This window comes from Fukomys damarensis, unplaced genomic scaffold (assembly GCF_012274545.1).
Source record: "Fukomys damarensis isolate Sample0158 unplaced genomic scaffold, DMR_v1.0_HiC HiC_scaffold_55, whole genome shotgun sequence".
Taxonomy (NCBI): Eukaryota; Metazoa; Chordata; class Mammalia; order Rodentia; family Bathyergidae; genus Fukomys; species Fukomys damarensis.
The window spans coordinates 28977-41271 of record NW_022900967.1 but is presented as its reverse complement, the minus strand read 5'-3'; the positions used below and the strand labels follow the sequence as shown (position 1 = coordinate 41271).

The following is a 12295-nucleotide window of genomic DNA, read 5'->3' as shown; positions in this document are numbered from 1 at the left end:
CTATGTTTATAGCAGCACAGTTTGTAATAGCTAAAACTTGGAAACAGCCCATTTGCCCATCAGTTGGAAACTGTATAAAGATGTGGTTTTTCTATAAAATGGAATACTACTCAGCCATAAAGAATGAGAAATTAGATTCATTCATAGGAAAATGGATACATATTGAGGATATACTCCTAAGTGAAATAAATAAGTCACACATGTGTAAATACTGAATAGTTTCTCGGGTGTGAAAAACTATAATAGTACATAAGATCCTAATGACAATGTGAAATAGGAAGAAAAGGGCTAAAGGTGTAGGGGAAGTGGGAAGGGTAGGAGAAAGGTAATAAGGGAAAAGAAAAAATATGAGAAAGTGAAAAAATGGAAATAAAGCATTTGTAAATTGGGGGGGAGGAGAGGGTGAAGGGAGGGCAGGGGCATGGGGAAAAAATGAGAACCAAGACCTGTCATGTAAAGGTACAAGATCCCAATGATGAATATAAATGTACTGTATACCTAAAATGTATCAATAAACTCAATTTTAAAAAGAAGAAAAACATGAAATAATAAGTCTAAATATGAATTTTTTTAAATGAGAAGGGACCCTCGTGTAGAAAATCTCCTCTTGTGAGCCAGCTCCAAGGGGAAAGAAAGTGTAATAGACATTAATTGGTGAAAGAATTGATAGATAAAATATATGAAACAGAGAAAAGTAAACTACATCTTTGGGGAGAAAATCTAATTCCCACAAAACTATATTTATTCTTTCTTGCATTCGGTTGCATCATTTATCTTAAGCCTATGATGTACCAGACACTGAAAAGGAACTCAGGAAATCTCAGTAATTAGATATATGACATCCTGCCCCCATGAAGCATATATCACGGTGGAAAAGACAGCCTGCACTGTAACTACACAACTGCAAGCAGTAGGGGTAGAAGATGCCAGTGATAGGAATTTTGTCCAGCAACTGTGCCAAAAATGAAGTTCACAGTATTGGGAAAATTAGTTGTTTTTTTTCTGTCATTTTGTTTGATAATGTTCTTTTTCTTCCCATGTTTCACTTTCTTGCTATTCACCTATATTCATCAGCGGACCACATTGCTTCCTTTGGCATGAGCATGTACCAGTCTCATGGACAATCTGGCCAGTACACCTTAGAACTGGATGGAGATGAAGAGTTGTACGTGGACCAAGAGAAGCAGCAGACTATCTGGAGGCTTCCTTTGTTTACCACATTTACAAGTTTTGACCCACAAGGTGGACTGAGTGAACTAGCTACTGCAAAACACAACTTGGGCGTTCTGATTAAAAGATCCAATTCCACTCCAGCTACCAATAGTATGTGTTCACCATCCTGCTTCTCTTTATTAAATCGATTCTATCATCCCAAGTTTCACTTCCTTATTCCCTAGTGGTAGATACCCTTCATTACTCAATAAATTCTGTCCTTCCCATGGTGTCCCCTGATCTCATGATAATTGCTGAACTTTAATCTTCCTTCATCTTAAAAATCACATTCTTCCATGTAATGCAAAGAACCTTACTCCCTTAAAGCATTCCTTGGATGTTTCAAAAAAAGGGTCCCACAGACATCCTACCTTAGTCTGCATGCCCATAGGGTGAGGGGCCTAGGGATTAAGTGGAGGCCATGTATAGTAGCTCCCAAGCAGAAAGAAAATAAAAGCATTTTGACTATCATGTGAGCAAATATTGGTTGAAAGGCTTTCAAGATACAGAGCAGATTTCAGGGTACAGCAATTCATAATGTCTATTCTAGGCATTCGTATGAGTGTTATTTCCTTCCTTAGAAGTTCCAGAGGTGACTGTGTTTCCCAAGTCTCCTGTGATGGTGGGTCAACCCAACACCCTCATCTGTGTTGCGGACAGTATTTTTCCCCCTGTGATCAACATCACGTGGTTGACCAATGGGCATCCAGTAACAGAAGGCGTTTCAGAGACCAGCTTCATCTCCAAGAGTGATCACTCCTTCCTCAAGATTGCTTACCTCACCTTCCTCCCTTCTGAAGATGATATTTATGACTGCAAAGTGGAGCACTGGGGCCTGGACGAGCCTCTTCTGAAACACTGGGGTAATTTCAAGTTCTATCCTTTTTTGGTGCCTTCTTGTTCTCTGTAAAGTCCAAAGTGCCCAAAACTTGTTTTCCACTCTTGAAAGGCTTCTAATGATAGTTCTAACGATCCTCCCTAAGATCAATACCCCAAATATTTGCAGAACCAACTCTCAGTCCTCCACCTCAACCCCATCTTGTATACATGCGATACTCTTTGTTCTGACCTCAACAACTTCCATTTTACAGAACCTGAGATTCCAGCCCCTGTGTCAGAGCTGACAGAGACTGTGGTCTGTGCTCTTGGATTGATTATGGGCCTTGTGGGTATTGTGGTGGGCACTGTCTTCATCATCAAAGGCCTGCGCTCAGGTCGTGCCTCCCAACACCTAGGGCCCTTGTGAGTCACAAGGAAAGGTAAGACTCTCTGTTCGTTGGAGCTGAATCCACTCTATGGGGGAAAGAAAAGAGGAGGTGGTTAGTGATACAGAGTCCGTTAAAACGGTGTGTGGGGAATGTAGCGTGGCATGGGCAGCACAGGAGCCTTTGGCACCAATTGATCTCATATCTCTTTCACTGCAGGTACATTTCCCATCGCCATGAGCAGAAAACTGAACCTGCGAGATGGCCTGGCTCTCATTTCTAGCCTACTTCATTGTATTCTGTATGCTCTCGAAATACCCCACATCTCACTTCTCCAGACCCTAAGGTGCGGTGTACCCTCAGAGATCACGTGTCCCCAAAGTTCTCCCCCTGAAAGCTCAAATTTTTTTCTCCTATGTTACTTGCTATGGATTCCCTGGGATAACTGACCAGCTACCCAGACCCTCAGCGACTCTGATCCAGTATTTGCATGGAAACAATAAATCTCCATTTATGTGGCCTTTGTTGAATTTTTTTTTTTATTATTCATCTCAAGGGTCACTGGGACTGTGGCTAAGAATCAGTAACCTTTATGTTTCAGGCTCATACAATCTCATTCCTTGGGTCATGTTAATGCTCAGTAACATCAAAGCAACCAAATAAAGCATGATGATATTTTGATATCTTACCCAAGATTAACATGTTTCTTTTCCTGTTATTCTCAGCTTTGACCATTGCTATTCACTTCTATTTCAAGCAACAATTAAGGTAATACATGACCTCTTTTCTTGGTGTACACCTATTCTAGCAGGAAAACAACAAAAAAAGTAAATAACATTATACTCAATATACCTTTTAAAAGTGATAACAGATAAATACATTAAGGAAAAGGATCTTTGAATCTAAAAGGTGCCAAAAATAATATCTCTGTGCCACCACCATGGCAGGACATCTCGGGGTACATAATCCTAAAGTGAGGTCACTGAATCCTTTGTGAATCTGTGGGTGTCCTGGAAGCAGGAATACACCCCAATATTATCATCCCTCCCTCTCCTAGCACAGGAAAGTGTGAAGCTATGGAAGAGAAATCCTAGGAGGGACATCACTGTAGCAGCATGTGTGGTTCTGCGTCTCCTGGATTCGCTGTCACCCAGTGGAAACATTTCCAGAGGAAATGGGTTGATAGTATTCTGTGGCTCTCCTAAGTATATCTAAGGTCTCAATCTTGAGGGTGTATGGCACCTAAGTTGGAGATATTTGCCTTTGAAATTGTTTTAGGAACAGTTAGTGTTTCTGCTGTGCAACTACTGAGTCCTTGCAGTAGATCCAGTATGATTTTATAGAACTGCTGTAAAGGCTATGAAAGTATTTCTGTTCATGCTATCTATATCAGTGAGCTCAAAATGGAATTGTGGGAAAATATGCAAAACATTAACACAGTTATTGATGCAGCATAGTTTAGTGTGAAGAAATGTAAGTCCAGGACTCAGAACTTTATATCTAGTCTTTTAAACTTTATAACATTAGGTCAAGTATGTAACACTTCTGAACCTTATTTTTCTCATCTACATTACTGGAATGATAACGCTGTCCTTGCAAAGTATATATGGTCCAAGCCAGTGTTGACCATGAAAATTTATATTACAGAGGAGAGAGGATTTTAAGGGAAATAAAACTGTATTGATACTATAATGACTGATACATGTCATTGGGCAGTATTCAAACTCTACAGAATATAAAACACCAAAAGTTAATTGTAATGTAAACTATTGATCTAGAGTGATGTATCAATATGGATTCTTTAATTATAACAAATATATCATTCTGATGGAAAGATTTTAATCAAGGAGGAGCCATTTGCAGATGTGGAGGCAGAAGAGATATGGGAAATCTCTGTAAGTCTGATCCATTTTCCTGAGAATCTAAAACTGCAAAAAAAAATGTATTAATTAAAGAAAAATTTTAAATATCAAATATGTAAAAAAATTAGTATAAAATAGAGGTCACCTGAAAATATACAAATGTGCTGAGGTTTTGTAAAAGGACTTCAAGCAAATTTTATATAAATTTCAATGATTAATGAGGCAAGAACCAAGCATTTTGGAAGTACATGCATGTGTGTGTGATATAACAGATATACTGAATAGCGTTAGAACCAAAGTCATATTAAAAATATTAAAATAGTTCTATATTCAGTCTTTCATCATAAAATCTAGTGGAAAGCAAATTAAATAACTGTATTTTTAAAATATTCATAGTCTATATAAAGATATATTCATAGTCTATATAATTTTTAAATATCAGAATTAAAATTAATTCTAAAAATTGAGTAAACATTTCTTTCTATCAGCTAAAAGTTCAAAGTGGGATTATCATATGACATTACTTACAGTTGTAAATCAGCCCCATGATTTTAGATTATGTTATTCTTTAAATTATTTGAATTATTTCAGAGTATGCACATAACATATGGCTGGTAATATTTCATTTCACACTATTTTAAATTAACATAATTGAAATTTACAAAAACGATTGCAGGTTTATATTTATGAACTATAAACTAACATTTGAAAAATTAAATTTTTTTACAAATAAAGCACTTCAAGTGTAACATGGCAAAAGTAAGCTATAATAAATGCTAATGACTAGAATTATTATTTTCTGAGACCCAAGTCTCTGCAAGAATGTAACAACCAAAATCTAGAATATAGGAGGTTCTTCTAGATAAATAATCCAGTTTTGTCAGCAAACAGCTTGCAAGAAAGGAAAGAAGAAGAATGAAGGGGGGGCGAGGCATGGTGGCTCACACCTGTAATCCCAGCACTGGGAGGCTGAGGCAGGAGGATCACTGTGAGTTTGAGGCCAGCCTTGGCTACATAGTGAGTTCCAGGTCAGTCTCAGCTACATAGTGAGACGCTGTCTCAAAAAAAAGAATGAAGGGGGAAGGGGAAGAAGAAGAGGAGGAGGGAGGAAGAAGGACAAGAGAAGGAGGACATAAATGAGGGGAAGGAGGAGAGGAAATAGGGAAGGAAAGGAAAAAAGTTGGAAAGAGAATAAAGGAAGGAGAAACCACTTTCAAAAACTTATGAACTATATTAACCAAATGTCAGATTTTGTTTACATTTATATTCACACAAAAAAACTGTTAATTTTTTAAAAATTATTAAAAATCCTTAAGAGGCAATCAGAAAAATTGATGCTAAATGTATGAAGGAATTATTTAAGTAATCTTAGTTGTGGTAATGGTATTGATGTCAGTGCATGACCAATTGGCTCTGATCCTTTGGGCCTATGGTGAGAAAACACATCATGGTGGGAGCATATGGCAGGGAAAAATTTTTACCCCACGGCCTAAAAATAAAAGAGAAAAATAAAAAAGAATCCCACAATCCCTCTACCACAGGACCCACCCCTTAAAGGTTCTACCACCCAGTAGTGCCAAAGCAGTGACTCACGTTCCAGGTCCAAACTATAGTGAAAATTTTAAATGTATTTTGAAATAAAATAAACAGTATATGGTATATAAAGGACTAGCTTGAGGAGGGCGCAGCAAATGTTTAAGAAAATCTTGTGAGGTAGACAGTGGAACCACTGAGCTAAATCGCTGGCTTGTCTAGTAAACCTCTATGAGTTTTTTGTTGGAAGCTGGATAAAGAAGATGTGGTTTTTTTATAAAATAGAATATTACTCAGCCATAAAGAATGACAAATTAGATTCATTCATAGGAAAATGGATATATATTGAGGATATACTCCTAAGTGAAATAAATAAGTCACACATGTGTAAATACTGAATATTTTCTCTGGTGTAAATAAACTGTAATAGTACATAAGATCTTAATGAGATAAATGGCATTGTGAAATGGGAAGAAAAGGGCTAAAGGTGTAGGGAAGGTGGGAAGGGTAGGGGAAAGGTAATAAGGGAAAAGAAAAAATGTGAGAAAATGAAAAGATGGAAATAAAGTGTTTATAAATAGGGAGAGGGGAGGAGAGGGTGAAGGGAGGACAGGCACAAGGGGAAAAATGAGAAGCAAGACCTGTCATGTAAAGGTACAAGATCCCAATGATGAATGCAACTGTACTGTACACCTAAAATGTACCAATAAACTCAATGAGGAAAAAAAAGAAAATCTTGCAATAAGAGATTAGACTAAAAATGAAAACTTTGACAGATTTAGTAGAAAATGTTTGTATAAAAACAAACAAGTTATTTGAAGTCTTTTTAATTAGAATTCTTAGAAATGAAAAGACATTGCATCTCTTTCAATAATAGTAGAGTGGCAAATAAGATTGGAAAATGTAATAGAAAAACCTCACTAAAATCTAAAGACAAGGAAATGCAATACATAGTTTTAAGACACAGAATAGACTGAGGAAGTTTGACATCAAGTGACAAAATAAAGAGAAATGTTTGCAAAACATATACAGAAAGGAGAAATTTTCAGAATACAGAGAATTTAATTCTTCATAAAGAATGGGACTGTCAGGTATTTAGCAAAATTAATGAAAAATAATTGTTTTCAAATCTATCATTTTAAAAATCTCAGAACTTCACAGGTTAAAGGAACATCATAAATTCCAGTGAGGAAAAGCAAAGCAAAATAGACAATAGGCAAAAGTCAGAATTCCAGATGCTTTTATCATTAAGATAATTAGAAAAACCTTGGAGTTCTAAAGGAAAAAATATTTTAAATTAACAAATGTATGCATTTCCAAAATAATAATCAGGCAGAGAAAAAGAATAAAAATACATGTGAAAGGATGTAGAATTTACCTACCACACATACTTTTATTGAAAGTTCATCAAGATATGACCCAGTAGGGCAAGGCTGTTAATCAGGAAATGGGAAACCTAGGAATTCATGAAACCATGAAGTCAATCCAGGATGAGAATAAAAGGGATCCCATAGTAGTGGTTACACGGCAAACTAAGAACATTTGACTACACAAGGGACATTTATAAGGTAATAAAAATATTCTTAAACTTTTATAATTAAGCTATAAGCAAAGTACAATGACAATGATTGGCACAGCAGAATGTCAGTATTTTTTGGCTTTAAGAACATGTTTTAGGCAGATGCTTCAGTTTGGTAAATAAAAAAAGTTTCATTGTCTCCTCACAAAAAAAAAAAAAGAAAAGAAAAGAAAAAAGGAAGGAGGTGAATCCCCCAGACCCAGGATGGATCTGAAGGAAAAATTGGAACCCACAGAGAAAGTAAAGAGACAGACCACAATGCAGAAAAAGGAGATGGCAGACTGTGCTTTCTTGCTGGCTCCCAGCTAACAGTATGAGACAGAAGGCTTGAATCTAGAGAGATGCAGTGAGAGCCAGTTATGCCAGAGGCCTCTAGGGAGAAATACACCAGTGGAAAGGAACGGTGGATGCCGTACACTACAACAGCTAATGAGTAACTCCAACCCAAGAATCTTCCATGTCCCACACAGAGGATGCGCTATGGTTTATATCTAGATGTCTCCACAAAGCCTCGTGTGGTCATAGGACTTTTCAGAGATGGCTGAATAGAGTGTGTGAAGATGGGATTAAGGATGTGTGATTATTAAATCAGTCCATTGATTGGTTTGGTGCAGCCCTGATCCCGGTAATCTGGAGAAGATAAAAGGGGCAGAAAGATGCTATTAAGGTCCTTTGATACTTTTACTACCTTTGGCTGCCATGAACTATTCTCCTCTGTGACACCCCTTTGCCATCTGCTTTGGAGCCCACCAACTATGGACTGAAACCTCTAGAAACTGTGAACTAAATTGTAATTTAGAATTTATCAACAAAGAAAAGCCCAGGCCCTGATGGCTTCACCACTGAATTCCACAAGACATTTAGAGAACTATAACTATTGCCACGACTCTTTAAACATTTCAATTAAATTAAAAGGGAAGCAATGCTTTTAAGCTCATTCCTGGAAGTAAGTGTTACTTTGATTCCAAAAGCAGGGAAAGACCCAACCAAAGAAGAAATACAGGCCAATCTCCCTAATGAGCATAGATGCAAAAATCCTCAATAAGATACTGACAAACAGAATACAGAGGGTCATCAAGACGATCATACATCCTGACCAAGTTGGATTTATCCCAGCGATGCAAGGATGGTTCAACATATGTGATCAATAAATGTAATATACTATATTAATAGTCAAGGACAATATCCATATAATTATCTCAATAGATGAAGAAAAAGAATCTGACAAAATTCAACACTCTTTCATGATAAAACCCCACATAAAATTAGAATAGATGGTCTTTATCTCAACTTGATAAAGACTATATATGAAAAACCAACAGCCAACATCAGACTCAATGGTCAAAAACTGAAAACTTTCACGCTAAAATCAGGAACAAACAAGGATGCCCACTATCACCTCTCCTGTTCAATATAGCTTTGGAAAAACTAACCACAGCAGTTAGACAAGAGAAAGAAATAAAAGCAATAAAGATAGGAAAGGAAAAATTTAAATTGTCATTATTTGCTGATGATACTCTACATAGAAGACCCAAAAAACTTCTCCAAAAGACTTCTAGGCTTAATTGACAGATTCAGTAAAGTAGCTGGTTACAAGGTGAACACTCAAAAATCAATAGCCTTCCTGTACACAAATAACAGATTCACTGAGGTTGAAATTGGGGAAATGATTGCTTTCACATAGGCATCCAAAAAATATGAAGTATCTAGGAATCAATCTAAGAAAGGAAAGAAAAAAACCTCTACATTGAGAAGGTGTCAGGTATTTTGTCTCAGCCACAAGAAAAGAAACTAAGACAGGATGTTTGACCATATGCCATTTTAGAGTGTTGTAGGTTGTACAATTCATACCCCACTCCCATGACCAGAGACCAGGATCAACCTGAATTTCTGTGGAGTTGAAAGCACCAGAATCAGCACATATTATTGAAGGTGGCATTATCTAGCACTCCACCCTAATCTTACTGCAGGCTTGCTGGGATTATCCAGCATAGATTTGGGCTCCATCCATTCCTTTGTCTACCAATGACAGCAGAAGTGCACCCTGAATTGGACACTACCACAAAACTGTAGACCTCAGAAGAATCACAGGCTTGAAATCACAGAGAAATCTCTCCTCTCTCTCTCTCTCTCTCTCTCTCTCTCTCTCTCTGCTTTTTTTCTTTCTTTCTTGATTGCTTGTTTTTATTGTTTTATGAGTGTGAACATTGTTTTTAGTTTTTGTTTTGTCCTTATTTTTTATTTCTTATTTCTTATTTCTTTCCTTCCTGTCTTCTTCATCATTTTCCCAAAGCTTTGGTAATCTTCCTTTGTCCTTTAGCCTTGCTTCTAATCTCTTTCTCTTCCACTTCCCTATTTTTGCCTCTTGTAGAAAAAAATTTCCTTTTTAAATTTCTCCTCTGAGGATAAAATTACTCTATTGGGATAATTACTGTGTATAATTTTCTGATCTGTTTTAGGTTTTGTAATACAACTATAAATATTGTACCTATAGTGAAAGGTAGCAAATTAAATTATCACAATTTGTCATTTTCTGGGCTATGCTTGATACTATTGTTGTTACTGATTGTACTACTTTAGCCAAGGTGACATATTTGCTGTGCTCAGTTGTTCTTCCTTGTATGTCCATACTGACATTGTCTGATGGTCATAAGCAATACCATGGTCCAGTGTCAAAGAACTGGGTGCTAGGCCAAATAAGCAACAACCCTCTCATTCCTAATAAATTGAAGAGGCAGGATCTTGGAACATATTCACATAGCAAAAACCAAAGACACCTCTGAAAAGTCATTTCCTAAAGAGGTCTCAATACTAGTAATAAAGGTGCCACCATAAATAATTTACAAGCATCAACACATAAAACAAATTTTAAAAGTAGTAAATGATGAAACACAGAAGCAAGGTGCAACCTGGACCTCCAGCTAGACCAAGGCAAATCCAGGAAGCATTGAGGTGGAAGAAATCAAAAGCCAACCAGATGGACTTTCTGAAATGGAAGCACCAAAAGTAACAACGCAGATGAATGAGTGTAGATTTTTAAAATCTGAAACTATTACACAGATAACTAGTGAGATGATGACCATAATGAAAGATATGGTTAGTAAATATAGAGAAGATACAGATTTTAAAATAGAGGAGCTAGGGAAAGTGATGGAAATGCTGAATGCCCATCATAGCAAAGAACTGGATTCTATAAAGGATTCAAGCAGATATCCAGGAGAGTAAAAATTCTACTGTAGCATATGCAACAGAATGAACCAATGTGAAGATAGAATATGAGACTGAGAAGACAGGTTTGTGGTTAGTAACCATTAAATGAAAGACTTCTTAAAAATAGAAAGAGGTCATTAAAAGTCAATCTAAAAGCTGCCAGATGATATAAAGAAAAGCAACATAAGATTAATTGGAATCAATGAAAAATCTGAAGATAATACCAAGTACATAAAAATACTTGTTCACAAAAGTAAAAGCAGAAAACTTCCCAAGCATAGAAAAAAATTTGACATACACATAACTGAGGCATACAGAACTCCAACTAGCCATGATCAGACAAATAAAACTACACCAAGGTACATAATACTCAAGATTTCAGAAATTCAACACAAGAACAGAATATTAAAAGCTGTTAGAGAAAATAAATGAATCACCTATAAAAGAAAACCATTCAGAATCACAGCAGATTTCTAAACACAAAACTTTAAGTTAAGATGTTCTTGGAGTGAAGTATTCTAAACCCCAAGCAAAAACAACCTTCAATCCAGATTGATATACCTTGCAAAATCATTTTTCAACATTGATGGAAAAATAAGATACTTCCATGATAAAGAACACCTGAAGAAATTTATGACCACCAAATCAGCACTCCCAAAATTTCTGAAAGATATTCCAGAAAATGACAAGGAAGACAACAATTCCATGAATTCCAATAAAATGAATCTACGGGGCAAGGCAAACAAACAGAAAAAAGAAAAAGAACGAACAACAGGAAAATAATATCACAAGGCCTAAGTGAATATATATTACTTATAACCATCAATTTTCATGGTCTCAACTCCAAACCAAAAGAATCAAATTGGCAGAATGGATCAAGAAACAAGATCCAACAATATGCTGCATACAAGAAATATATTTAACTCAAAAAGAAATTCATAGACTGAAAGTCAAAGGATGAAAAGCATTACTGCATGTGACAGGAACCTGGAAAAAAAGAAAAGGTAGTTATTTTATTTGCAGACAAAGTCTATTTCAAGCCAAGACTGATCAGAAAAGATGAAGAATGACATTACATACTTATTAAAGAAGTAATTCAGGAAGAAGAGATAGAAATCATAAATAGATATGCTCCAAATCCTGGTGTACCCAACCATATAAAACAAACATTAATGGATATAAAAAATGAGACAAGCGCCAGTACAATTTTAATCTGGGTCTTCAACACCCTGCTTTAACAAATAGGCCAATCAACTAGACAAACAAATCAACAAAGAAATATCAGAGCTGAACCAAACCTTTGAAAAAATGGACTTACTAGATATCTACAGAGATTATTCCACCCCATAACACTCTGTATTGTGGGTTGTGTTCCATCTCACAACACACTCTGGAATGTGTATTGTTCCACAACAATAGAACACACATTCTTCTCAGCTACACATGTGCTACCAACCGTAGGGCAGCAAACACGGGATTTCACGAGGAGATACAGGTTCTCTGAAAGGTGGGAGCAGGTTCGGCGATGACAGTCAGACAAAAGCACTCAACACCGAGGTGAAGTTTGCCAATGCTGCTGCAATTTTATTTCTAACTCCAGGTGTTTATATACTAGTTTCAAGGGCACACCTCAAGAGTGATTTCAGGCACAGGCAGGCATGAGAAAGATAGACAATAGTACTGTAAAAACTAAG

At 36.4% G+C, this 12295-nt stretch overlaps 1 protein-coding gene across 1 annotated transcript in view; it reads left to right on the top strand.

Annotated features, from left to right (window-relative positions):
- The window catches only part of LOC104860413 (SLA class II histocompatibility antigen, DQ haplotype D alpha chain), a 6271-nt gene extending 3178 nt beyond the window's left edge, over positions 1 to 3093 (top strand). The window contains exons 2-5 of the mRNA XM_010621570.3: positions 1075 to 1323; positions 1794 to 2075; positions 2304 to 2471; positions 2637 to 3093. Coding sequence (XP_010619872.1) covers positions 1075 to 1323; positions 1794 to 2075; positions 2304 to 2458 — 686 coding nt within the window. The 3' untranslated portion in view covers positions 2459 to 2471; positions 2637 to 3093. The remainder of the gene's footprint in view (positions 1 to 1074; positions 1324 to 1793; positions 2076 to 2303; positions 2472 to 2636) is intronic.
- Positions 3094 to 12295: the final 9202 nt, after the last annotated feature.